We start from the raw sequence: 26,025 nt of genomic DNA, 5'->3' as shown, positions 1-26,025 counted from the left end.
CTCTGTTTCAAAATTAAAATTAAAAAGAAACAGGGTTGGGGGGTATAGCTTGGAGGATAGAATGCCCCTGGTTTCAAATCCCAGTACCAAAAAAAAAAAAAAAAAAGCATCACCCATGCTGATGAATGGGTATGGCTGAGTTCCAATAAAACTTTATTTAAAGAAACACAGTTTTCTGTCCACTGCTTTTAAGTGTTTATATTATATTTCAAATTATCTGGACATCTACCTTACAAATAAATTTTTTAAATCTCCATGGAATACTGATGCCCCAACGGGATAAAATCGACTGGTTTGATTTGATTTTTTTTACAGTACCCCAAACAAATCCTTTCAGGATCTGGGATGTCCATCCCTGCTTAATGAACCTTGAGGAAACTTTGTGTGTGCAAGTGTATGAGGGTCTGAGAAAAAAAGATGACATCTTCCCACATCAAAGGAACATAAACTTCTATTTATTCTGGCTCTTTGGCACAATAATGAAATTAGAAATAGTGCCAATTATTTTGTCTTCTCTGGCATTAACCCACAATACCAGCAATTACCATGCAAATGCCTGGTCACCTAAACTATGCCCACTGAGGCTAACTGAGAAAGAGAGCACTTTATCACGAGTCCTATTTCACCTCTCAGCTACAGTAGTCACTTTATAGGCACTTGAGATTCTCTGGGCTATTGTTTTTGAAAACTTGTATTTCTTTGCCAAAAGTAAAAAAAAAAAAATATATTTCTGGCCTGGACCCATCTGGATTTTCAAAAGGCAGAGACAGTTTCATATGACTTAATTCTGAATTTTACAACATTCACATCTTCTTGGAAGCAGAAGATACATTTTATTTCATATTTTCCCCTTGTGTTTTACAAGCAGTCTACTATAAAAGAGTCTAATTCCAAAGCACACACCTGTATTTCTGGCGGCTCCTCCAGTCTCTCCACGAAGCATTTAATTTTTTATAGCAAATGATCTTTAGCTTCCCACATCAATCTTTTCAAAATTGGTAATGAAAAACTAGTGGCACTAAACTGTCACTCGGATCTCTAACTGGGTCTCCATAAATACTGAATGGATTAGAAAATATATTCTTCCATCTCACTCTTTTAAAAATCTCTCTCTAGGGTATGGTGTTATGAGTTCAAATTTTTTGTTGTTATTTTGTTGTTTGTTTGGTACTGAATTGAACCCAGAGTCTTTCTACCTGAGCTATATTCCTAGCCCTATATTTCATCTTTTTTTAATTTTATTTTTGAAACAGGTCTTGCAACGTTGCTAAGGACCTTTCTAAGTTTCTGATGCTAGCCTCAAACCTGAAATTTCCCTATCTCAGCCTCTTAAGTCCTAGGCTTATAGGCATGCACCACCATGCCTGGCTGAGTTTAAGTTGTAAAGTACACAAAACTCAGTCCACTGCTCTGAGCCTCAAATCCCTTGACATGTAACAAACTGAAGCCAACACATCGCCTTTCAAGAGTCCGGCAGGAGTTCACTGAGAGTGGACAGGACGCTCCTCCAGAAGCCATTGGTCATGAAGAGGCATGTCCCTTGAGTTCCTTGAATAAACCAGCTTTCAGGGACTCTTGGGCTTTGCCTAGGATACCCAAGAAACCTGGCAGAAGCAAAGAAACCCAAAGGTGTCGGTGGGTCAAAGGTGAAAGCAAACTCCCCAGAGATCCAGAGCTCCCAGGGCACCGGAGGTCATCCTGTCCTGCCCTACCAGTAAAGAAGAAAGCCAGTTACTAGCCAGTGCTAGGCGGCCATTGCTAAGGCCACCTCCTGGCTACAGAGAAATTACAAATCTGAGAAGCAAACGTTAGGCCAGTCCAGAGTTACCGGGGAAACCACAAGACAGCTTGTGCCTGGTGTCTCTGAAGGAAAAACTGTAATTTTTAGATGCCTGTAAGTAAATCAGCCCCAGAAATCTTAAGCAAGCACTTTAAAACCTTGGGTTTTAGAGGCCTTGGCCAGAAACATCGGTCGCCTGGAGCCATGTAGCACTTCCACGGGGCCTCCTAGTCAGTCAAAGACACTCAAGAGTCAACATCCTGTCTGCAGCTTCTGCCAGACCCTGTGTGAATTTATTCGTCCAAGAAGAGGCACTGGCGCGGGGCTTAAAACAAACCACAGATATTCAGAGCGAAGGGCGGGAGGGATGGAAGCACAGCCGATACCCTCCAAGATACTAAAGAAAATGAAAAAGAGCTCTCATTTCTGTTACGGCGTCATTAGTTTTTGAAAGAGAAAAACTCAAAAATGTGCAAATTGTTCTTCACGAATGGATGTTAGTCTAGAAAAAGGTATGGCTGCCATTTTTCAGTCATTAGACCAAGATGTGACCACAGCAAAGGGAGCCAAAGGGAGAGAGATAGTAAGTTCAAGACTCACATCAGAGGTCACGAGCTAACACAGTCTCCTGAGCACTCACCCTGGACCGCACATTAGCAATTGTCCAACCAAAGTACAGGGACCGAGGAGCATGGGCAGTGTCCACTGGAGAGGCACCCTCTGTGGGGAGCACCATCTCCCTGCCCACTAACTGCGTCCCATCTAAGAGACCCAGGGCTGACCTGACACAGGTCACGCATACTCTCTTCCGGTGTGAGTGAAGCTGAGCTCGCAGCTCAGGCTCTCATTTGAATGAGACTGTTGTTCAGCTCTCTGGACTTGCTGAACTCTTTCTGGACCATCAAAATAATGCCCACAGAGCACTCTAGATTCCCCAGGAAAGGTGGTGTGTAGAGAAAACTGATCAAATCCATTCATTCAATGAGCTGTCCCAGTCCTGAAAAACCCTCCCAGGGGAATCTCAGGTGAGCTCTCCAATACGGAGGTGGGCGGCCCCTCCTCCTGGCTCCACCTTCTCTGCTATTCAAGAACAGGTGGCCCACAGGTGACAGAAACCTAAGGAAAGACCGCAAGCTTTCTCTCTCTTCCAGTTCTCCCTTGACAGTAACTGTACATCAGTTACTGTCTCACACACAACCATGTGTGATTTCTTCCATTTGTACATATTCAAGGAGCTAGTATTATAGAGAGGCAGTCAGGAGTATATTAATCACTTAATATAAAAATAATTTTCTAGATATAGTTTGAGTTTCTTAATAATTGCTTATTTTTCCTTAAAAAGCAGGTATCAAATATACACCATCTTTTAACATGTAAGTACGTGTTCACTTATGATGCTATCAATAGCAATGTTAATACTATGTATGAGGAGCAGAAGTAAACACCCAAGAAATGCCATGCTCACATACGTTTCTATCACTCTAAACCTCATTTTGATGGATAATGACAATGCACCAGTAAAGTGAAAATAAATAAAATTTAAATACAGCCCCCAAACATCTATGTGATATACAGCGGCTACCTAATCACAACCTCTTAAGTATGACCTCACCTGCTGCTTCCCTGAGAAAACAGACGTGATTAGGCACACCCCATCACTGATCTGTCCTGTGATGGTCCTGCCCTCCTCCTGATGAAGGACAGGGCCTCGCTGAGGTCAAGCCCTGTGCCACGCACCTCACCCCTTCCACTCATCCACCTACGGGCAGATAGGCTGCACTGTCTCCATCTTTAAAGAACATCCCCATTCCACTTTATTGCAGATTATACCCTGCTTCTCTACTCTCCTTACGCCAAAACTCTTTGAAAAACAAAGTATCCTGGCTGATTCCACTCTCACCTGGCCCTGTCTCTCTTGATCCTGTTGCACCCAGGCTTTTCCTGCCACCACTCTGCCTCGCCACCTCACGAAGGCCATCAGTGGTCCCCATGCCGCCAAATCCAATGGTGAGCTCTCTGATCCTCTGACTCAAACCTCCAGCACATCTGACATAGGAGAACACTCTGCTTTGGGACAAATTTTCCTCAGTGGGTTACTACAATCCCCTATTCCTTATGTTTCTTTCATACCTCACTGGCCAACCATCCTCAGGATCCAATGGGGGAGGCCCTGGAATGAGCTCTGAGAAACCTTCCCCTCTCTGTGCCCACTTTCCAGATGATATCATCCCCTCCTGCCTCGTGGATTTAGACACCATCTGTAAATGGTATATAATAGATGCGTAACTCTAGCCTGGATCCACTCTACCTCATTATCTATCTGCCTGTCCATAGTATACTGGAGATTACACACACACACACACACACACACACACACACACACACACACGAGTTCATCTGTGCACAAATGCATATATACCTACATCCAATTGCTTATGGGACCTGCTTAGGTAGCCATCTAATAGACAACTCAAATAACACATACTCAAAATTAAGCTTTGATTCCTTCTTGGACTCGTTCACAAATGTGTCCTCTTCAAGCCTTCCCAAGTCTCTTTTTGCCCTTTCCCCCATCATCTGGCTGTCAGTACAACAGCAAAGCCCTTTCCAGAAGGTGATCACTTCTCAACACCTCCCTGGCCAATGCCCCAGTGTCATCCAGGTTGTTTCAAGTCTTCTGCCTGGGCTCCCTGATCCTGCCCCGCCTGCTACCATTCTCCTCACAGCTCCCCAGGCTTTCTCCTGTCTGTCTGTCTGTCTGTCTGTCTGTCTGTCTGTCTGTCTGATCATGGCCTTCCATCCTCCCATGGCTTCCCATCTCCATCAATATACAAGCCGAAGGTTTCACAATGACCTGTGGGGCCCCCATCAACTGATGTGTGATCTCCAAACCTCCCTTCCTACAATCATCCCCGGTCCACTGACCTGACTCAGGCTTCCTTGCTGTTCCTCAAATATCTGCATTCCTGTCTCAAGCCTTTGCACCCCTATTCTACTAGAATATTCCTCCACAGATGCACACAGCTTCTTCCCTTACCTCCTTCAAGACACCTCCCAAATGTCAAATTATCAGGGAGACTCATCTTTGCTACCCAAGGTAAAACTGCACCACCTCCCCACATTACCTACCTGCACTTTGTTTTATATTTCCTGTTTAGAACTTTTTATTATCATCACGAGAACAAGCATTTCACAGTAAGTACTCAAAAAGTAATAATGAAAGTAATTAATATACTTCACAGATCGAGAACTACATAATTTTTCTTTTATTGGTACTTGGGTGAACCCAGGGACATTCTACCTCTAAGATATACCTCCAACCCTTTTTATTTTTTATTTTGCAACAGGGTGTTGCTTAGTTGCTGAAGGTCTTGCTAAATTGTGTAGGCTGGCCTCAAACTGGCAATCTTCCTGTCTCAGCCTTCTAAGTACTGGGATTACAGGTATGAACCACCATGCCTAGCTGAGAACTATATAAATATTAATATTTATATATAAAGTCATTGGTAATACTATTAAAAGGACAGTCCCTATAAAACCTTTAGCCTCAAAACATATTTGTTATATATTTGTCTGAGGGAAATAATTTATTCACTAACATCTCAATCCCACAATCATTACACAATACACTTCTGCTTTAAATCATTAAAACGTAACCAAAAAATAGTCAGTGGTATTTTTAAAGTAAAATAATTTTTAAATTAATAGGTCAAAGAGAAAAATGGACTAAGCAACAGGAAATAGCCTGTGCTTTGTAAAAGAGAAAAACAATTATTTGCTATAAAAATTTCACAACATATTATGTAAAATTTATATGCTGACACACCGGTGGGAATTTCCTTTAATGTTATACATAAAATCCATGTTAATGTATAAGTTGTATAATTTCTTAAAATATTTCTTTTTTACTAACCATTCATTACCTTTGATTGGTAAAGAACAACTAAAGAATTTAGCATGCTATTGTCCGGATGTGGCAACTCTTAAGGAAACTGCCATGAAGCTATAAAATACCCCAGAAGGGAAATACACTTTGGTTCCCACCCCAAGGAGACCAGCTGAGGGACTGACCAGGAGTCCAGCAATAAAGATTATAGATTCCATCCCAAATCTCCACTTACTTCAAGAGTCAGACCCAATTTTCTCTTTCACTCATTTATTCATTGTTTTATCTTGACTCAAGATTTAAGGCAATGATCTTCAACTAGAATCCTGCCTTCTTCTGACCATTAGTCCTGCCAGACCAGCCAGACCCCATTCCCTAGAAAAGCCTTAGAAAGCACACCTTGAAACTTCGGTATTGTTTTGGCTTGGGGGATACTAGGGAATCAAGCCCAGGGCTTTCCACATGCTAGGCAAGCACTCTACCACTGACCTATATCCCCAGTCCGAGACATTGGAATGTGTTGGTGTGTGTGTGTGTGTGTGTGTTGTACAGGGGATTGAACCCACGAGCATTCTACCTCTGAGCTACATCCTCAGCCCTATTTTATTTTTAGTTTTGAAACAGGGTCTCGCTAGGTTGATGAGAGTCTCACTACCTCCTGAGACTGTCCTTGAACCCGAGATCCTCCTGTCTCAGCCTCCCAAGTACTGAGATTACAAGCATCACCACCATGCCCGGTTTGGGATTGTTTTAATCTTTCCTTGGAGTTTTCTCTCTTCAGCTACCAATCTCTTCTCTACAAATATAAGAAAAGGTCCTATTTGTAACCCTTGGAATAAAATTTGGTATTTCTGAAATTATGATATGTTTGAAAGTCAAAAGACCAATTTTTTACCCAACAAGTAGTTTACATGCCCAGCAGGATCTGACCCAGTATTGGGGGAAAGAAAATACAGTTAGTCATAAAAATGGAGAACTAGAAAAACAAACTAAGGCTTCTTGACATTTTTCATTCTCTGACCATTTTTTGTATTATATTTTTCTCTAACCTCACAGACCCTGAAGGGGTTCAATAGTCCAGACATGCTTCTGTAGTTTAAGGATAAAGAATGCTCAGGAAAGTTTGGGAAAGTCTCTAGACTATTGTCCGGGGACAGGGGCAATGTACTTGGGAATCCCCACCCTCACTAGAGGGTGGGATGGGGCACACACCTGGGTCCTGGTGTTCCCACGGTGGCACAAGGCTGCTCTGTGGTGTTCTTTTGAACTACATCTAGACTACATCTGGAAAACCTGCCTTTTTTCCTAATCTTGAACACCAGAGTGCCTTCCAATGTATCCCATCCAGAAGAGACAGTGGCATGTGAAATGCTGCGACTCCAGAGTGGAGGAAACATATCCTCCAAAAGAACAGGGCTTGGTTCAGTTCAGAGGAGGGAGGGAGGAAGATAGAGAGCTCATTGTCTCTATCTTCTTAATTCTGGATGGAAAATATGACCCAGATCCACAACCTAGAATGCTGAGGATCATGGGAACCATATTTGAAGAAGGTTAGAGGAGTTTGCACTGAGAAGTAAGAGGCATCCTGGCTAAAGATGTCACTCTTTTGAAAAGCTGGTTTCCCATTGAAAAGACACCTCCACCTCCCTCCAAGCCCCTGTGTGGGTCTTTGCAGCAATGCAGCTTCAGATCCCATAGGACAGCCACGGGAGTGGAGGAGGTGTGTGTGCAATTGGCAAGATGGCCCCACGGCTGCCAAGAATCAGAAAGAGGACCAGCGCAGTCAACGCTCTCCGGTCTCTTAATACTCACATAAGCTGGCTAGTCTGCGGGGGATCATTGCAGAAATAGTGGAACCAGGCATGGTGGCCCACACCAGGAATCCCACTACCTGGAAGACTGAGACAGGAGGACCATAGGTTTGAGGCCCGCCTCAGCAAGTAGCAAGACTCTCATCAATGTAGCGAGACCCTGATTCAAAATAAAAAAATTTAAAAAATGGCAGGGAATGTAGCTCAGAGGCAGAATATCCCTGGGTACAATCCTCAGTACGACAACGAAGAAGGAAGAGGAGGAGGAGAGGGAGGAGACAAAGACAGGAGGATGGAAAGAAGGAAAGCAGTATGGAAAAAAGAGTGATTAGATATATTATTTCATGGGATTCAAAATCTGCCCCTTGATTTTGGAATGGAATGAGGCTGTATTTATTCCCCCACTTGTTGTTTTCCAAAGAGTGAGTAAATGGGCATTTGCCACCAGCCTGTCACTCACCATCTCCATAAATAACATCCGGTTGTTCATATTTGGAGGAGCAAGTCTGACTGCATGGGCAGAGAGCTGCCGGGCTAGTTACAAAGGGCCGATGGCAGGGCTTGTTCACAAGCTCAAGAAGGAGCCATGTGCCCCTAGGGTCTCAGACACCATTACCATATACTTTGAGAAGTAGAATTCTATATCATTGACGTAGTTGTTAGGACAAATATTTCTGATAAATTCAAACCCCTTAAGAGGAAACTAACACCCTTTCCCCTCTACCCCCAACCTAGCCTCATGGCTAGCCATATCCACATTTATAATCATGGCATGAGCCCACCGGTCCTCACCCGGGCACCTCTTGACTTCAAGTGCAATTTCCTCCCTGAAAGACCCCCACCCAACCCCCACTCCTTCCTCCATGACTTTCACCCCCTTCGGCACAGCCAGATGTCACAAGCTTCCTCTCTTCTTGATTCTCCACACCACCTTCTCTGCTCTCTCCACCTTCCTCTGGCCTCGAGCAAGCCAAAGAAAATAGTTTATATTCTTATCTTCATCTTCTGTCTCTAACAAAAGTCTTGTCTGGTGATTGTCCCTCTTGTAGAAAGACTATGAGGAAAGACGGTGACCTGGCAAGAGAGCCAGGGGCCTGGACATGAGGCTTGGTGACCAGAGGTGACAGAAACTGAGGCTAGGGACGCAGGGGAAGACAGACCATGGAAAGGCCAGAGAGGTGATGGATACTCCAACCAACGACTGCAGGTGGACCCCTAAGGCTTCCCCTGCCTTCATAAAGGAGGCTTGGAAATTTCCCACTGACACCAAAAGCAGACACGAGGAAGGATATGACTTACTGAACTTTACTTATGTTTTGCTTAGAAGGAAAAAATCAGAAGACAGGGTAGAGAAGGAACCCCAAGGCTCCCTAGCTGAGCTGAGCAGTCATTCTGAGTCATAGGGCTGCCAGGCCAGACGTGGATGCTTGCCTCTGCCCCTGCCTCTGCCTCTGAGGCATTCCAATTCTTTCATGCAGGCAACAAAAATCCGGAGCGAACAAAAATAGTTGTATTCTGAATCCATTTTATTTTAAGAAGCACTCAGGAAGTAGAAGATACAAACATTTTTGCAATTGCCAAAACAATTCGTTTGGTGAATTCAATTGAAAAAATATATATGTTGAAGTTATATAGAACATTGGTATTTTGAAATATCTGAATTAATTTAGAATTAAAGCATCAGGGAACCCAAGATTGCAGAAAACCAATTCTATAACTGACTTCTTTTTTTTTTTTAAACCCTGGTACAAAGTTCTCTCTGGCTCAGCTTTTAAATGACCCCATCAAATGGCCCCAACTACTCTCCCCCTCAAAGGATTACTGCCAAATTCAATCTCTCTCATCATTAGGAAAGACTTCCCTTTGTTCAAAGTTATCATGTTCCATCCAGCTCTGCTCCAGTACCATGTGATAAATAAAATTTAAAAATGATTAGTTGCCAATAAAAAATGGATTACTGATGTGTAATTACACCCTGTAATTTCTCCAGCTGTCGGCTAATTCTTTATTGGTTACTCATTTTCAACATCCTTTTTTGCTTTGACTCTCTTCAATGTAGTTCCCCTCCGCCCCCCGTTGAATACTGGGATGATTTGAAAATATGTCCACAAATCCCCAGATGCTTCTTTCTTTAAGAGGTGAAGTCTAAAGAATAGAATAAAAGGGAAGTGATGGTTCCCGATTTGGAGACGAGGTCATACGTGGCGCCACAGCTGCTGTCTGGGTCTTTCTCCAGGGAAAGTCACCTGCATGGAGAGGCCCACACAGCAAGGAACCCGTGCCTTCTGCCAATGGCCATGGAGGGAGCATCCTGAAAGCAGGTCTTCCAGCCTCAGCCAAGGCTCCAGGCTACAGCTCCTACTGAGATGCTGAGTGAGACCAGAGAAGAACCCCAGCTGGGAACAGCTGGCTCACGTACCTCAAAATTCCTCACCCACACAAACTTTGACATAATGTTTGTTACATTAAACCATCAACGTTTGGAGTCATCTGCTACATAGCAATCGATAATATAAATATACAAACACGCACATGCATGTGCGTGCACACGCACACGTGTGCTGCGATTTTCCACTTTTCTTTTTGCCAAGGTTTTGAGGACACCAATGCAGAAATTAGGGACCTTTTTAAACACAGACGGCACGCTCTTTACTGACAATAGGACGGACTGTGAAAAGCATGCAGGAGTTGCCTTTCAGCTACAGAGCTCAACTTTGGCTGCAATGATATCTACAATTCCCCTGATTTTACAGACAAGGAAATCACAGCGACCTTATCAGAAACTTGGTCAAGGCCACTCTGTTAGGATACGGTAGAACTGGAATTTTAATGTCATCCCTTGTTCGTAAGAGATTCCCCAATGAGTCTCTTTCATTTGTATGAAAATTACATGTCACCAAACACTGGGGGAAGTTGGGCTGAAGAAAGGAAATGCACACAGATTGAGCGCCTTCTGTGTCACAGCAGCATGCTGAATATCTTGTATCTTTCCTCTCAGTTCATCCTCCGATGGCCCTATGGAATAAGTGCTAAGATTTTTATCTGATAAATAAGCTGATAATCACAGGTTAAGGAATAGGAAGATACAGTAAAGCCACTCATGAGCTCCAGCCTGCAAGACCTTGAAATCGAGAGAAGAAGAAAAAAAGGATACAGAATGGCAACCATCCCCTCTACCTCATAAGATTGTGGCAGGGGCCAAATGAAATAATTTGTATGGACATAATTTATGAGCTGTAATTTACTAAGCAAGTGCAAACGGGCATCGTTACATGTGGTCAGCTCCTAATGGAGCATCTCGGAGGAAAGCTTAAACCAGCAGTGGCCCGTGACCCATGATGTATGACAGAGGGAGACCTACAGGGACTTCCAAATACAGGAAAATTTTCATTGCAAGAGGTTTGCTTTTGTGGTCCAGCTATTATTAAAGGCTATAGAATTCAGCAAAATCCTATTATAGATTTTGGTTCCTATACAATTTCCAGATATGACTGAATTGCTTCACTTGGTTGGCAAGGCATAAAAATGAATTTCGGCCAGCACTAGGAATCTGCTGATTAGAAAGATTTCTTTTACATTTGAAAATTTTTGCTAAACTTGTCAGTAGCTTTATATTCAGATATTTAAAAAATATGTTATTGTTCTTAAAGTCCTGCATACAATAATAAAATTGACAAAATTTTTCAAGTATTATCAAGTTCTGACTTTGATAAAATAACTTAGAGACAAAGCTAAACTGAAACTTTTCTCAATTAATAAAATTTGTTTTGGCAATTTCCTTGTTGGTGTTGTTGGTACTAGGGATTGAACTCAGAGGTGTTCTACCTCTGACCTACACCCCAATCCAATTTTATTTTTTTATTTTGAAACAGGGTCTCATTCAGTTGCAGAAAGTCTCACCCTGTTGCTGAGGCTGGTCTCAAACCTGCAATCCTCTTGTCTCACCCTCCCCAAGTATTGGAATTACAGGCACATGCCACATGCCTGACTACTGTTTTGGCAAATGTTAACTCATAGTTTTGGTTCCTAACTTCACTTACATGAATAATACGTAGGTACATTTTAAATAGTCAAATAATTTGCTTATACAGTCATGTGCCCTGTGATGACATTTTAGTCAACAGTGGACCATATATATGATAGCTGGTGTTCCACGATTATAATGGAGCTGAAAATTCCCATCCCCTAGTGAGACCGTAATGTAGCTCAATGTGTCACTTGTGATGTCTCTCCCGCATGCTGTGATCATGCTGGTGCACACACACCTCCTATGTGTCATGTAAAGGTCCTACTGAAGCATAGCACATACAGTTATATTCAGTACATAATTCTTCATAATGACTAGGCTACGTATTTACTGGTTTATATATTTACTATGCTATACTTTTTTAGTGTATTCCTACTTATAAAAAAAAAAAGTTTCTGTAAAACAGCACGCTGTGTGCCACTGGCAGCAGCCCATCTGTCTTGTGTTTCCCATGTCTCCTGACTGTAGTAAGAGGACTGGCCATCCGGCTTTGTGTAGGTGATGATGCTGGCCCAGTGGTGAGATCGTCCATCGATGCGTCTCTCTAAACATCTTTTTATTGTTAAGTTATGCTGAGTAGATTATAATGACATAGAAAACTAATGCACACCAATGCTTAAACCAGTGGCTGACACACAGACTGTGCTAAATAGAGGAGAAAGAGTCCATGTCTAAATTTCCTAACTACCTAATCTTTAGGGTCCAAGAATATAATTTATAGTCACTTGAGCAGGTTTGGGGTTTTCGTTTTCTTCAAGGTGAATTAAGGTGTGGTTTAAAACTGGGATCTCTGACAAAGTTACCATTATGAATCACTCTCTCCACTAACAGTCTTTGAAAGATTCTTTAAAGAGAAGCATCTAATTTTGCTCTGTTTCTATGTGCAAGGCATGGCAGAGCATGCCTGATGGTATTTACACACATACCACATTGTGGTTTGCCAGAGACCCAGACTAATAACGATGAATGAATGGGAGGTATGCTGGGATTTCGGAAGTCTCATTGAAAAGGTTCTTCAAGCCACCACACTCAGTAATGAACTAAAAGTAGACATTCTCTATTCCATGTGAGCAAGAATCCTGGAACCCTGAGAATACTTTTGTTAAATATCCAAGTAGAGAGCCAGGGGAGGCGTGGTGGTGCATGCCTATAATCTCAGAACTTGGGAGGCTGAGACAGGAGAATCACAAGTTTGAGATCAGAATTTACAGCTTAGCAAGACTCTCAACAACTCAGCAAGATCCCGTTTCAGAACAAAAAATAAAAAGGGCTGGGGGTGGAGCTCTGAGGTAGAATATTCCTAGGTTGAATCATTGGTACCAAAAAATAGTCCAAGTGGGTACTCAGACATAAATGTGGCAACCCCTCAGGACCTCCTCACCCCAGACCAGGTAGAACACTCTCAGTGTCTCAGGGATCTCAAGGAACGGATGGAACTGGCCCACCCATTCCTCTCCCCACCCACCAGGCCATCCCACGCCTTCTTAGAAGTGAGGAGGAACGAAGACGAGTAGGAGCTATATAGGGAGTAAAGAAAGAGGTTGAGCAGCTGGGCTTTCCCTGTCTAGAAGGCAATTCAGAGATCTGAGTAATCGGGACACGCAGCTGTTAGAAAGCAGGGTAGAAATAGAATGTGGTTAACTGGGGTCTTTTGTCTACAAAACAATGAGGGAAGCGCACATTATCCCAAACCATAGGATGCCATAAGAAGTCAGTGTGCAACAAGTAGAGAGACAGAAGTCTTGAGAGAACCCGGGATCAGCCAGCCCTAGAAGGAGGTCGGGAATTATTTCAGCAACTGGAAAGATGATAAGAAACCACAGGAGTTTTAGAAACCCATTTGCCATTGCCCCATCCACCTCACCCCCTTTCAGAAGCACCGGGCAACTTCATTCCTGTGCCCCACAGCAACATGGCGGAGGGCTTCTGCCTGGATGCTTGCGCTTCCTTGTGGTACCCACTTCTGTCCTGGGTACTCAACTCTCACTCACAAATTCCTTGAGAGTCTGACGATTCTGACTCAGTCAGCATCGTTACAGGGTGGGAAAGCTCTTCTGCCAGGCCAGCTTATAGGCAACTAGGCAACCTCAGATTGGCTTTGGGTCCAGTGCCTCTGCATCTTCTAGTCCTCTGTGGCCAGAAGGTGAGGTATAATGGCATTGTTTCTACCTAGAGGTATCCTGTCTGATGACAACAGTATCATCTGCTCTACTGAGACTAACAATTGGTTTGTTCATCTACTACCCTGCCGAACTGGTAATCTAAGAAAAAGAACAGATCTCAAGGGAGTTGCTGTGTCAACAAACCAAACGTGGCCTTTTCCACAGGAAAAGAAAGAAACATGGAAATATTCACTGGCTCTTAAAGCCAGTCGGGACCAGCACTCAGGCTGCCTACACGGCCCTGCTCAAAGCAAGTCATGTGGCTGAGCCCGAAGTCAAGGGTAGGAGGAGCTGCCACTGTACCCTCAAGACAGCCACCGCAAGAGAGGAGAGCAAAGAAAGGATTATGCATAAATAGTACTATCTATCACTGTTATTCTTTAAGATGAATAAAATGTTGGGAGAAAAGAGTTAAGTGGGTCAGAGAACCATTCTTAACAAAAATATACCCACCACCTTCTCTCTCTATAAAAACAAACTAAGGTGTACTTTAACGTATCTTCATTTGTTAAGTATCTACAGTCAGCAAGAAAAAAGCAAACCTCTGGACCACAAGTTAGCAACCTCAAGGAGAGAAGACAGAAGTCAGAAGATTCTGCCAGGCGTGGTGGCGCACGCTTGTAATCCCAGCATTTGGGAGGCTGAGACCGGAGGATTACAGTTCGCGGCCAGCCTCAGCTACTTAGCGAGACCCTTTGCAACTCAGTGAGACTTGGTTTCAAAATAAATAATAAAAAATGGGGCTGGGGGTATAGCTCAGAGGTAGAATGCTCCTGGGTTCCACCCCCAGTACTGCAAAAAAAAAAAAAAAAAAGAAAGAAAGAAAGAGAATCAGAAGATTTTGTTTTGGGGAGGAGTATCCCATAACCCTCTAAAGTAAAGCAGAGGCCTGCTTCAGCCAGCTACTGCATGCAGTACGTGTGGGAGGAAGCGCTCTGGCTTCTGTTGGGTCTGAGGCCAGGGGCTGCTATCCTGAAGTGCACCTGTAGCCGTTAAGGGGCCTTCGCTGAGGGAGGAGCCCAGCGTGTGTGAGCAGCTGTGCTGGGGCCAGCACTGGACCCCACACAGGACGCCCGGAGGCCAGCACACACCCCAGCCCCTGCCCTCTGGCCTGCTCTGCGCATACTTTTCTTTCACCAAAGTTTTCTAAATCTGTGGGTAGGATACAGCGATTTTTAAATAATTATGGTATTTTCTACAAAAGCAACCCCTGCCTATTTAGGAATGTTTTCATTTAATTAAGGAAACTAGAACTTTAGCTGGGCATGGTAGTGCCTGTAATCCTAGCTACTCAGGAGGCTGAAGCAGGAGGTTCACAAGTTTGAGGGCAGACGGGACAATTTAGTGAGACCTTTTAAAACAAAACAAAAAAAAATAGGCAGGCGTGGTAGCGCCCGCTTGTAATCCCCGCGCTTGGGAGGCAGAGACAGGAAGAGCGCGCAGGTTTGAAGCCAGCCACGCTGGTTTAAGAGACCCTGTTTCCAAATAAAAATATAAAAAATAGGTCTGGAAGTGTACCCCAGAGGTAGAAGGGTTTCCAGGAACCCCAGTACCACCAAAAAATAAAAAATATAAAAATAAAATAAATAAAAGGGGCTGAGTATGTAGCTCAGTGGTAGAGCAACCCTGAGTCAAATACCTAGGATGATTTAAAAAAAAAAGAAAAAGCAAACTTGTGAAGTACAGTTAACACTATGCGTGTTTTTAAATAGATTTTTATGAATAATGTAATAAGCTCAAAAATGACTTTACTATGCATACACATTGTTGACTATATGTATAAAAATATACACATTCATCATACATCTGTAAGCACATGTATTTCCTGGTCTAAAGTTTGCCTACCAGAAGACTTAATCAAATGTCATCAAATGGCAATTGCCTCTTAGAGAAGAAAGAAAAAATTGACAAGGCAGAAGTAAAACCATAGAAAATCCTTTATATGCCTTTAAGAAATTTTATGTAAAAATACAAGCAGGATAGACTCACTGCCAGGGATTGAACCCAGGAGCGTTCTACCTCTGAGCCATACCCTCAGCCCTATTTTTCTTTTTAATTTGGAAACGGGCTCACTAAGTTGCTGAGAACCTCACTAAGTTGTGTGTGCTGGCTTCAAACTGCAATCCTCCTGCCTCAGCCTCTCAAGTACTGGGATTACAGACGTGTGCCACCAAGCCTGGCTTTATGCCTTCTTTAAAGCAGTTTTCATGTCTGGTAATCCTCTTAAGTGCTTATTCACTTTATGTTGCTTGCTGACTGGTCCAAATTCTACTGCCATTTAATTTTATTATATATATATGTGTGTGTGTGTGTGTGTGTGTGTATGTGTGTGTGTGTGTGTGTGTTACTGGGGATGGAACCCAGGGGCCTTCTACCTCCGGGCTACACTCCAGACCTATTTTTTTATATATATTTTATTTGGAAACAGGATCTCTTAAACTAGCTGAGTCTGGCTTCGAATTTGCGCGATCCTCCTGTCTCAGCCTCCCAAGCACAGGGATTACAAGTGTGCACCACCACGCCCGGCTTCTACTGCCATTTAATATCCACAGGCTGGTTTGGGGCCAATGCCATAGAAGTGTTTCCTCACACACTCAAGATAAGTCTGTGATCAGGGAAGGCTTCCGGTGCTGTAGAATGTGTCTCTGGAAGTCCCCTCTGCCTCTGAGCATCCCCTTTCCCATCCAGAGCTCTGTCTGAGGGAAGGGCTCCCAATCCATCTGTCAGTAACTTCCACTCTAAGAAGCAGAGCTGCCACACACTGGGTTACTCCTTCCCCCTCCCCACATGATGTGCAATACCAACCACAGCTAAACTTCAACATGCAAACAGAGGCCACGATGATTCCTGGGGCCACACTCTTCCTCACTAGCATTTTCAAACCTCCCCTGAAAGCACTCCAAATTGCCACTCACCCCAAGCCTAAGAATCCTACTCCAACTCTTCTCATCTATATAGATTGCACTTATTTTGGCTGCCCCAGAGATTCTTCTCTCTTTTGCAAAGGGTGAATAAGTAGAGGATGAACTTGGTCTTCCATGCCCCATAGCCCCACCTTCTGCCCAGTCATGGATGCTCTCAGACACCCACTGAGAGCACTCTCTACTTGGCAGGAGGCATCCAGAGCTCCTACTTACATTGTTGTCCACCTCGTTGAAGTAGCTGGCATGGGCAAAACTGTCCAAGCCAAACACTGCCTGTCTCCCAGTGTTCAGATTTGTTTGGACAAAGAAAAAGCTGTTGGTCAGCTCCTCTGTTTCCAGAACCACTCTCTTCTCTTGTCGAGACAACCAGGGAGATGACCCAGACAATGTCGCCAGCATCCTCCCCATTGAACCAGTCTGAAAACACAGACGATCTTCGCTCCAGATCCATGAGCCCCCTTCCTTCGAGGGGCATGTCACTACCTATCATACACCCTGAAGTGCTGCGTATCTTGTCCTGCTTCTTGAGGGCAGTCCAAGAACCAGCCCGAGGGCCATTGCGGTCAGACCTACAGTCAGCCAGTATTACTAAGAGTGAGGACAGGCCTCATGCGCCCAAAGTGCCTGCTCTCGTCAGAGGCTGGGACCATGGACTTTGGCCAGGCCCACTGCTGCAGGGAGGACAGAGTCTGTGTCCCTCTCTGACCACACTCAGGAGCCCTGGGGAACAGGGAGGTGTCAGCCCCACTGAGCACCAAGTGGGAGCAGGGCTGCCTGGCCCGCTGCAAAGCCTGGGGAGGGCACGCACGGACCACGGGACCACGGGGCCACGGGACCCAGGCTTAGGACGTCGCCTGTGCTGCCAGTTTCCTACCAGATGTGGCCCAGTAGAGGCTGTGCTGATGCTTTCTTACCTCTACAGCTACTTATTTAAACAAAAAAAGTTATGCTTTGCTTTACCTACCAGTCATTTCTCTCCCGCCCTTCCTGCCCCACTTCCATCGCCACAACAATTCGATAAATCAACAATTCTTTTTTTTTATTGTACTGGAGATTGAGCTCAGGGGCACTCTACCACTGAGCTACATTCTCAGCCCTTTTTAATATTTATTTTGAAACAAGGTCTCACTAAATTTCCCAGGCTGGCCTCAAATTTAGGATCTTCCTGCCTCGGCCTTCTGAGTCTCTGAGATTACAGGTGTGCACCACTGTTCCTGGCAGTAGTTCTTTTAAGAATCTGAGTTGTATCTGTGTGAAGACCTTTAGGAAGTGAATACGTAAAACATGACATCTGGCCGGGCGTGGTGGCGCACACTTGTGATCCCCGCGCTTGGGAGGCAGAGACAGGAGGATCGTGCAGGTTTGAAGCCAGCCGCGCTGGCTTATGAGACCCTGTTTCCACATAAAAAAAAAGTATAAAAATAGGTCTGGGAGTGTAGCCTGAGGGAGTGTAGCCGGAGGTAGAAGGGCTTCCAGGAACCCCAGTACCACTAAAAAAAAAAAAAAAAAAAAAAACATAACATCTGACTTTTCTGAAACTTAAAATGCTCTGTTGCGTTTAAAGAACTAAAGTTTTAGAAGACAATGTTGAAGTGTAGTCCATTTCAAACCCAAAGCCCATCCTCGTGAGAAAACAACTAGGAGTAGGAATGAGAAATCTGAATTCAAAAAGTTCAATTCTCCAAATCTTTTCAAATAGTAAAGAGACAGATTAGAAATGGAATAAGCAGAGGTAGGCATTGTGGCACCTGCTTGCAATCCTGGTACTTGGGAAGTGGAAAAAGAAGGATTGGGGGTTTGTGGCCAGCCTCAGGGACCCTATTTCAAAATAAAAAATAAAATAGGCTCGGATGTCCTGGATTCAATCCCTCATACTATAAGAAAAAGGAAAGAAGGAAAGGAGAAAAGAAAGAGAGAAAGAGAGAAAGAAAGAAAGAAAGAAAGAAAGAAAGAAAGAAAGAAAGAAAGAAAGAAAGAAAGAGAAAGAAAGAAAGAAAGGAAGGAAGGAAGGAGAGGAAGAAGAGGAAGAAGGAGGAAGAAAGAGAAAAAGAAAGGTAGATAGATGAGAGGGAGGGAGGGAAGCAGGTGGATATTTAAATTGGAGTTCCCCTAGTATTTTAGTTCTGGGACTCCCCCTTCGGAGTCTGGAGACCAGTGATCTAGGGAACATTCTCCTTAGATGTGCGTTTCTGCTAGTTCTGAAGATCTCCTGGTTCAGTCACCCTAGGTCTCCAGTGTCTGATAACCACAATGGCAATGTCCTACCATAGACTATAATAAGCTATTTTCTGGATTTAGCATTATCAAGCGGCCCCTGGTGTTCTGCCTGCAGCAGCGGAGTCTGATGTAGATGCTTCCCACCCTCAACGCCTTGCTCTAGTGAGTTGTGCCAAGCAAATCTCTGTGCGGGTGTGCTCTGCTCCTCAGTACATACTCTTCTAATCATCCCAACTGACCCATTTTTGTAACACGGTCTTTCAAATGTTTTATCATTTCAATTGTTCTTCTGCATTAAAAAGATACCACTAACCCAAGCATAACAGAATTTTGTTTGCGTACTGAACCCTTCCCTACAAGGCATCACTGATGATGCTGGCAGAGCATCCTCCAGGCTGCACCATCCTGGGACTCTGCAGAACTGCAACTCCATTCCTTGGAGCGAGTACCAAATCTTCCAAAACTACCTATTTTGCAGTCCCTTTTATCAATACTTTTTGATATAATTTTGTTGTTGTTGTTTGTGCTGGGGATTGAGCCCAGGGACACTCTACCTTTCAAGCTACATGCCCTAGCCCTTTTTATTCATTTTTTATCTTGCTAAGTTGCTGACGGGAGCCTCAAACCTGTGATCCTCCTGTCTCAGCCTCCCTAGGACTGGGATCGAGGCATGTGCCACCACGCCCAGTGTCTTCACAGTTTTATGCTCTTCTGATTATTGTCCTTACTCAATTTTGCTATTTCAGTATCCATAATGGTCTTATCAAATCACCTCTTTTAAAACTTTCCAGTTAGACCACCAACTCTCAGTAAGAGCTCTGGCCTTGGTGAAAATAGCCACATCTCCCTTCCTGCCCTTCCCATATGCCTGTTTCAGTCAGCTCCTGAGCCTTTTCTGAACAAAGGCCATCTTCTTAAAATAGCTGGGGCAAAGAAATCAGAGGTCAAATGCCCCTGGGTTTCATTCCTAGACTCACAAAAATAAAATAAAATAAAATAAAATAAAATAAAATAAAATAAAATAAAATAAAAATTTAAAGTAAAATAGGGCTGGGGTATAACTCAGAGGTAGATGGCCCCTGAGTTCAATCCCCAGTAAAACACACACACACACACACACACACACACACACACACACACACACACACACACGATCTTTAAGGATAAGGTAGGTGTATCTATTCTTATGCAAATGACTTGAAAGTGGCCTTGCCTGAGACCAGAGATGATCTAAGTGCTTCCTGCATTCTTCCCGAAGGTGCGGTCCGGGACTTGCTTTCCTCAGCATCCCGATAAATCAACACAAACATCGCTCTAGGATCCAGTCATTGAACACAACTTCCTCAAAAAGTTGGAAAGTGGGCTTCCAAACCAGCTACCTGATACCACTGTGTTAACCTGGCCGATTCCGAGGGAAGTGTCAATCACTTTTGGCTTAGGACAGAAACTGAGACCCGGGGTAGCAGTAAGGAATCAAATCCACAGCAGATCCGGCTTCCCAAGGGGCCCAGAAGCAAAACTCCACCTCTACCACTCACACTAGACCTGGTGGTGAAAGACAGCTCTTTTCTCCTCACTGCTTTCCTGGGTTCCTACGGCCAGGCCAGCAGTCAGCAGGAAGTCCTGGAAGGCCAGAGGGAGTCTCGCTCTTGCCTTTGAACGGCCAGCACCTCGCTCCAGAGAGTTCTCTGTAGATGCTGCCAGCAGACTCAGTGGGTGTAATACCTAAACCACAAATCATCACCTTCCCCATCCTGGAAGCCGTGGCTGTGTCCTTGAGCTTCCCATATAGCAAGACAGCCACCAAGCTGGCCACTGACACAACAGGCCTTTACAACGGCAGGGTCAAACCTGCCATACCAGCTGCTTGGTATACTAGAAAGTAGGTGTACTCATAAAAATAGCCTCAGAACCACAGGAACCTCGGAGAGTAACGACGCAGGACGCTCCAGACGTCTCACAAGGACTGAATCTTGGCTAGCTTCCTAAAGAAAACCAGCATCGATGTAAACATGTCAGCCATGCAAGTGGACTCAAAATTAGAGCAACTATGTCTCCCAAACAGAGACATCTTGCAGAAACAGACATCACAGGCAGGTCACTTCAGATTTATTTCCAAAAGCTAGGAGAAAAATTCTGTCTTTCCTCAGCAGAAAGAGACCATGCTAAATATCTGCTGTCTGGTTGTTTTAGGAAGCGGTGTGGGGTTTTGTAATGATTTACATCTTCTCCGCTGTGGCACATGAAAGCCATCTGAACCGATAGTTTTCAAACTATGACAGTGTGTGCAACTTAGGAGAAGGGTTGACTGAACCATACTCACACTGAAAAGGGGTTGCCACTTGGTCCTGCCCATATCTCAATGGAAATGACCCGCCGGTGGACTGCTCTCCCGAAATCACCTTCTGGGCTGGAAAGTACTTGGGCTTGAGCACGTATTCCTGGGTCTGGCCATGATGGATCATCACGTTCTGTGAGGAGAGGGACGTCACTCTGGGAAGAAAGAAAAGGAGGATAAGAAAATAAATAACAGGCTTTCCAAAGTCAACAAAGAAGGGAAGATTGCAAAATTCGTTTCACTTAGAAAGGAGCATAAATTCCATGTGAGGCTCAACTGCTCCTTCACAAATACTCTAGCTGACCATTCATGGCATGGTTGGAAAGAACCAAATGCTTCTCCTTGGAAACCAAGTCATCACAGGTGGACTCTATCCGAGAGTTCAGGCACAGCTATCGTAACAAGCCTTCACGCCAAACACATAGCATTTAATGTGTGTGCGTGTGAGTCTGTGTGTGTTTTATATTTTTTTATTAGTGCACTGTAGTATCACATCATAATGTAACCCAGAGGGATAAGGACATACATGTACACACTTGGTGAGCTCCCCCTGGCTCCCTCCCGGATCCCACCCCTTCCCCATACATGATATGGGGATTGGCATTAATAATTTCACACATGTACATAAATTAAATCTCCATCCCCCTACCTCTGCCATCGTTCTACAAGGGATTCTCCTCCGTCATCTAAAGTCTCCCTTGTATTCCGACTACTCCCTAACTTGTACACAGAGAACACAGGACCCTTCACTTTTTATGACTGGATAATCCCACTTAATGGGATGTTTTCCGGTTCCATCCATAACACACGGCATTTACTTTAATGAAAAAGACAGTGACAAAGACACGAACAGGACAGATATGAATGAGCAGGCAACACTGGAAATGGAAAGGAGGGAAAGAAGAAGAAAGAGGTCAGGAAGAAGATCACGCAGGAGATTTCCAGTTTGCGCAGTTAAGCACAATTGGCTGTAGTCAGAGCCAGTGTGGGACAGTGGCACCTTCCCTATATGCCCAGTGCTGGAGGGCTAGTTCTTAGCCTCTTTGAGCCTCGGTTTCCTAATCTGTAGCATAGAATCTTTGCTACACAGGGCTGAGCAAATGCTTGTACAGAATATGAGCACATTAAAACTGGAAAAAAATGGTTTAGATTCCTTTTTTAAATATAAATTGTGATGATTCCTTGGGGAAACATTCATTTTTAATTTTTAAATTTAATTATAATTTTTAAGCTGTCTCTCTTAATGACATAAACTATACTTTTTAGGTTAAATGTGTTCTGATGACTAGTTCCACGGACTAATAAAAACTAATCATGGCCTTGTATCTTTTCAGTAGCACCAGAGCTCTGGGACTCTGAACGTGACAGCTGTGCTGTTCTCCCTTCTGACCAAACCTTTTGTTGTCTACACAGTTCTTTTCCATTGCTATATATACTTTCAGAAAATAAGCTTTTGCCCAGATTCAATCATTCCCTGAAAGACAGAAATGAAATTATTAGCAAAGTAATGCCAGTAAGTAATAAAAGATATAGATAAGAGATGCCAACTGGTTCTAGAATATAGAGCATCGCTCCTGAAATCATCGAGATGGTGCATTTTTGCAATAAACAGAAGCTTTTGGGAGCATACCTGCTTTCCAGCCCAATCTGACCATAAGACTGACCCAGGTAGGGACTGAGTGCACAGGGGAAGAAATGACTCCACGGTGGCACAGTGCAGAGTAAATTCTCCAGCCACCAAGAACACTACTATACGGTGTCTCATTAAAAGCAGTACAAACTGAGCCGGGCGTGGTGGCGCACGCTTGTAATCCCCGCGCTTGGGAGGCAGAGACAGGAGGATCGTGCAGGTTCGAAGCCAGCCGCGCTGGCTTAAGAGACCCTATTTCAAAAATATAAAATAGGTCTGGGAGTGTAGCCTGGAGGTAGAAGGGCTTCCAGGAACCCCAGTACCACCAAAATAAATAAATAAATAAATAAATAAATAAATAAATAAATAAATATTTAAAAAGCAGTACAAACTGAGACACTTATTGTGGGGTATTCTTGATGGCTGGACAACTGCCCTTAACCAACCTATGTGTCCATCCACAAATAAATGGATAATGAGGATGTGGTATAGGCACATAATGGGATTTTACTCCACCAAAAAGAAGAAGGAGATTATGTCATTTGCAGGAAAATAGAACAAGGGACTAGTTCAAATAAGGCTGTGTCCAGATAAGAAGGTTTCACTGCCAGTCTCACTAACATGTATGGGGAGGGAAGGTATTAAAAAGTAAAACACACCAAATAATGTGTGCATACATGTTTGCACCAAATGGAATCTCACTATGATGTATAATTACATTACACCAAAAAAAAAAAAACTTGAATAAATTCACTCTACTGCATTCTCCTTGGGACACGGCACTCAGAAGAGAGAAAGGAACAGAAGATGCTGGGATTAGGGTCCTTCCCGTTTGTGTGTGTGTGGGGGGGGGGTACTGGGGATGAAACCTAGGGGCATTCTACCTCCAAGCTATATCCCCAGCCCTATTTTTCACTCTTTACTTTGAAGTTGCAGAGGTCTTCACTACGTAGCTGAGGCTGGCTACAAACCTGTGACCCTCCTGTCTCAGCCTCCCACGTACTGAGATTACAAGTGTGCGCCACCATGCCCAGCTTGGGTGCTTCCCTTTGAACCAGGGGCCTGGGTCTAGTGCTTTAAACCTTCTAGTCTCCAGAAGTCTAGAAAATCCGCCAGAAAATCCATCCTGAAGACAATGCCACATGAAGGCACTCCCTGCGTCACCCAGATGGACAGCTCAGTGACCTCAAGCCTAACTAGGGCTTCACGCTGTAAACACTTCTGTTGTGATGATGTAAGTGTTGTTTTGAACTTTAAGTATGTTTGGTTGGGATGGAGTAGACGATGAAACAGCTGGATACATCTGGAGGATACAAGTCTGTCAGCCTTGTGGAAAGAGGGAAGCTCCTCCACATCTCAGAAGCAGCTTGCGCTTAGCCATGCTGTCTGAAAGACAGACGTAAGACCAGCTCCTGTTCAGGAAGGAGCCCAGCACTCCAGGAGATTTGGGCTGCTGCCAGGACTGTCTGCCCTGGCTATAGCCAGGAAGGTGAGCTGCGGGTCTGCCTTCCCTTCTTCTCTCCCCTCTGAACCCAGAAAGCAGGGCAGCCAGTCACCAGTGAGCTGAGAGCCCGCATGTGCACACGGCTCCTTGCCCTGGATATACCAGGAAGGTGATAAGCAAAGGTCTATGATCCAGCTGCGCTAGGTCGAGAACATGAGTGAAAACCCTCAGCCAGCACTCACTGGAGGAAATTAGGAATCAAATCCCACTACTGTAAAAGGAGTCCCCAAGTTACAGTCACACTGCAAATACAGAGCTGTGCATGGCTGCCCCCATTCCTCCACCTCGGGGCCCTCCCCTGGTGACAGGCCATTAGTGCACAGGCCCTCCGCCAACAGCCCCAGCCCCTGGCTCACAGCCCTCCAAGGAAAAGGCAAAGCTACAGGTACGTAGTGCCAGCTCCTTCCTCTCGCCCTGAAGGCAACCCCCTGCTCCCCTTCTCCTCCCATCTTTCCCTTGTGGTCATCGACTGCAGTTGTCCCCAACTGGGACCACACCTCACAAATACACATCATCTCTAACTCCCCTCTCTTTTCTTCTCTTACCCAACTACTACAGGGAGAAAATTCTCCCTCTATTTAAATTGAGTTTCCTCCTCCCTCCTATGTTGTGGGGTAGGCTTAACTATCACTGGCGAATGTCAATTTAATTATAGCAACATAAATATGTGGTTTTTTTTTTTTTTTTTGCAGTACTGGGAATGGAACCCAGGGGCGTTCTACCTCTGAGCTATACCCCCAGCCCTATTTTTTATTCTTTATTTTGAAACAGGGTCTCACTGAGTTGCAAAGGGCCTCACTAAGTAGCAGAGGCTGTTTGCAAACCGCGATCCTCCTGTCTCAGCCTCCCAAATGCTGGGATGACAAGCGTGCGCCACCACATAAATGTAATTTTAAGGGGAGGGTCTAGACTTTTTAAGAGAAAATTCAATTAAAAATTAAAACCATCAGGACTCTCGTTCAAAATAGTGCATATATATCCCTTTTTCTCCAAATATATCCCTTCTTCCAAAGATGCTCTTTAAAAAGATAGGTAAGGGGAGAGATATAAATCCTGAGTTGCTATTTAGCTCTGTGCCACAGTACAGCTACACTAGGGGTTTAAAATACTTAATATTCTACTTGTGGAAAAGCAACTGTTCCAAGACTTTCACAGTCCCTCCATTCACCCCCCTCCCCACTGCCCCCAAGACAGCCTGTCCATCCTATATATGAGGATGACCTGGCAGCGCTAGAGACTTCTGGACCTCTGCTCCAGCTTCCACTCTGATTGGGTAGAGCCTGGCCCATACAGGTTATTAAATATGTTTTCTATCGTGCCCAGTGTTAATTATATAAGAGGCACTTCAACAATATTGCAAGAGATTCTAGGCGCACTGAGAGAAACTCTTTGTGTAGCAATAAAGAGGAAACCATGGCTTCCCCCAAAGTATTTTTCTAACTTTTTTTTTATCTCAATCTATAGCAAGAAGTACATTTTACATGGAGACCCAGTACATGTCTAACATATATGATGGTTTTTAAGGTAATCAACACGAGTTTCACAAACAATGTTGGCCCTGACTTTGTGCAGGACAATTTTATTGACTCTTCTCCTCTGGGTTAGGGTTAGGGTTAGGGTTAGGGTTTAGTTTCGGAGACAAAGATGAGGCAGATCTCCAGGGGCCAGTTAGGGAAAGCCTCCAAGTTTAGAAATAGTTCTGTTTTAGGGTCCAACATCCTCAAAGGCAAAAATGTTTCATGGGGG

General features: G+C 44.2%; 1 protein-coding gene across 2 annotated transcripts in view; it reads right to left on the bottom strand.

The window, feature by feature from the left end:
- Positions 1-26,025, bottom strand: part of LTBP1 (latent transforming growth factor beta binding protein 1) — a gene marked incomplete at both ends in the record, with an annotated part of 441,497 nt that overhangs the window by 250,527 nt on the left and 164,945 nt on the right. For both annotated transcript variants that reach the window (XM_080711765.1, XM_080711776.1), the window contains one exon: positions 21,131-21,300. In XM_080711765.1, the coding sequence (XP_080567891.1) occupies positions 21,131-21,300 (170 nt within the window). The remainder of the gene's footprint in view (positions 1-21,130; positions 21,301-26,025) is intronic.

Source organism: Muscardinus avellanarius (genome assembly GCF_963383645.1).
Source record: "Muscardinus avellanarius genome assembly, chromosome: 15".
In the NCBI taxonomy this organism is placed as follows: Eukaryota; Metazoa; Chordata; class Mammalia; order Rodentia; family Gliridae; genus Muscardinus; species Muscardinus avellanarius.
The sequence above is the reverse complement of the archived record's forward strand: the minus strand, read 5'-3'. Positions and strand labels throughout refer to the sequence as shown.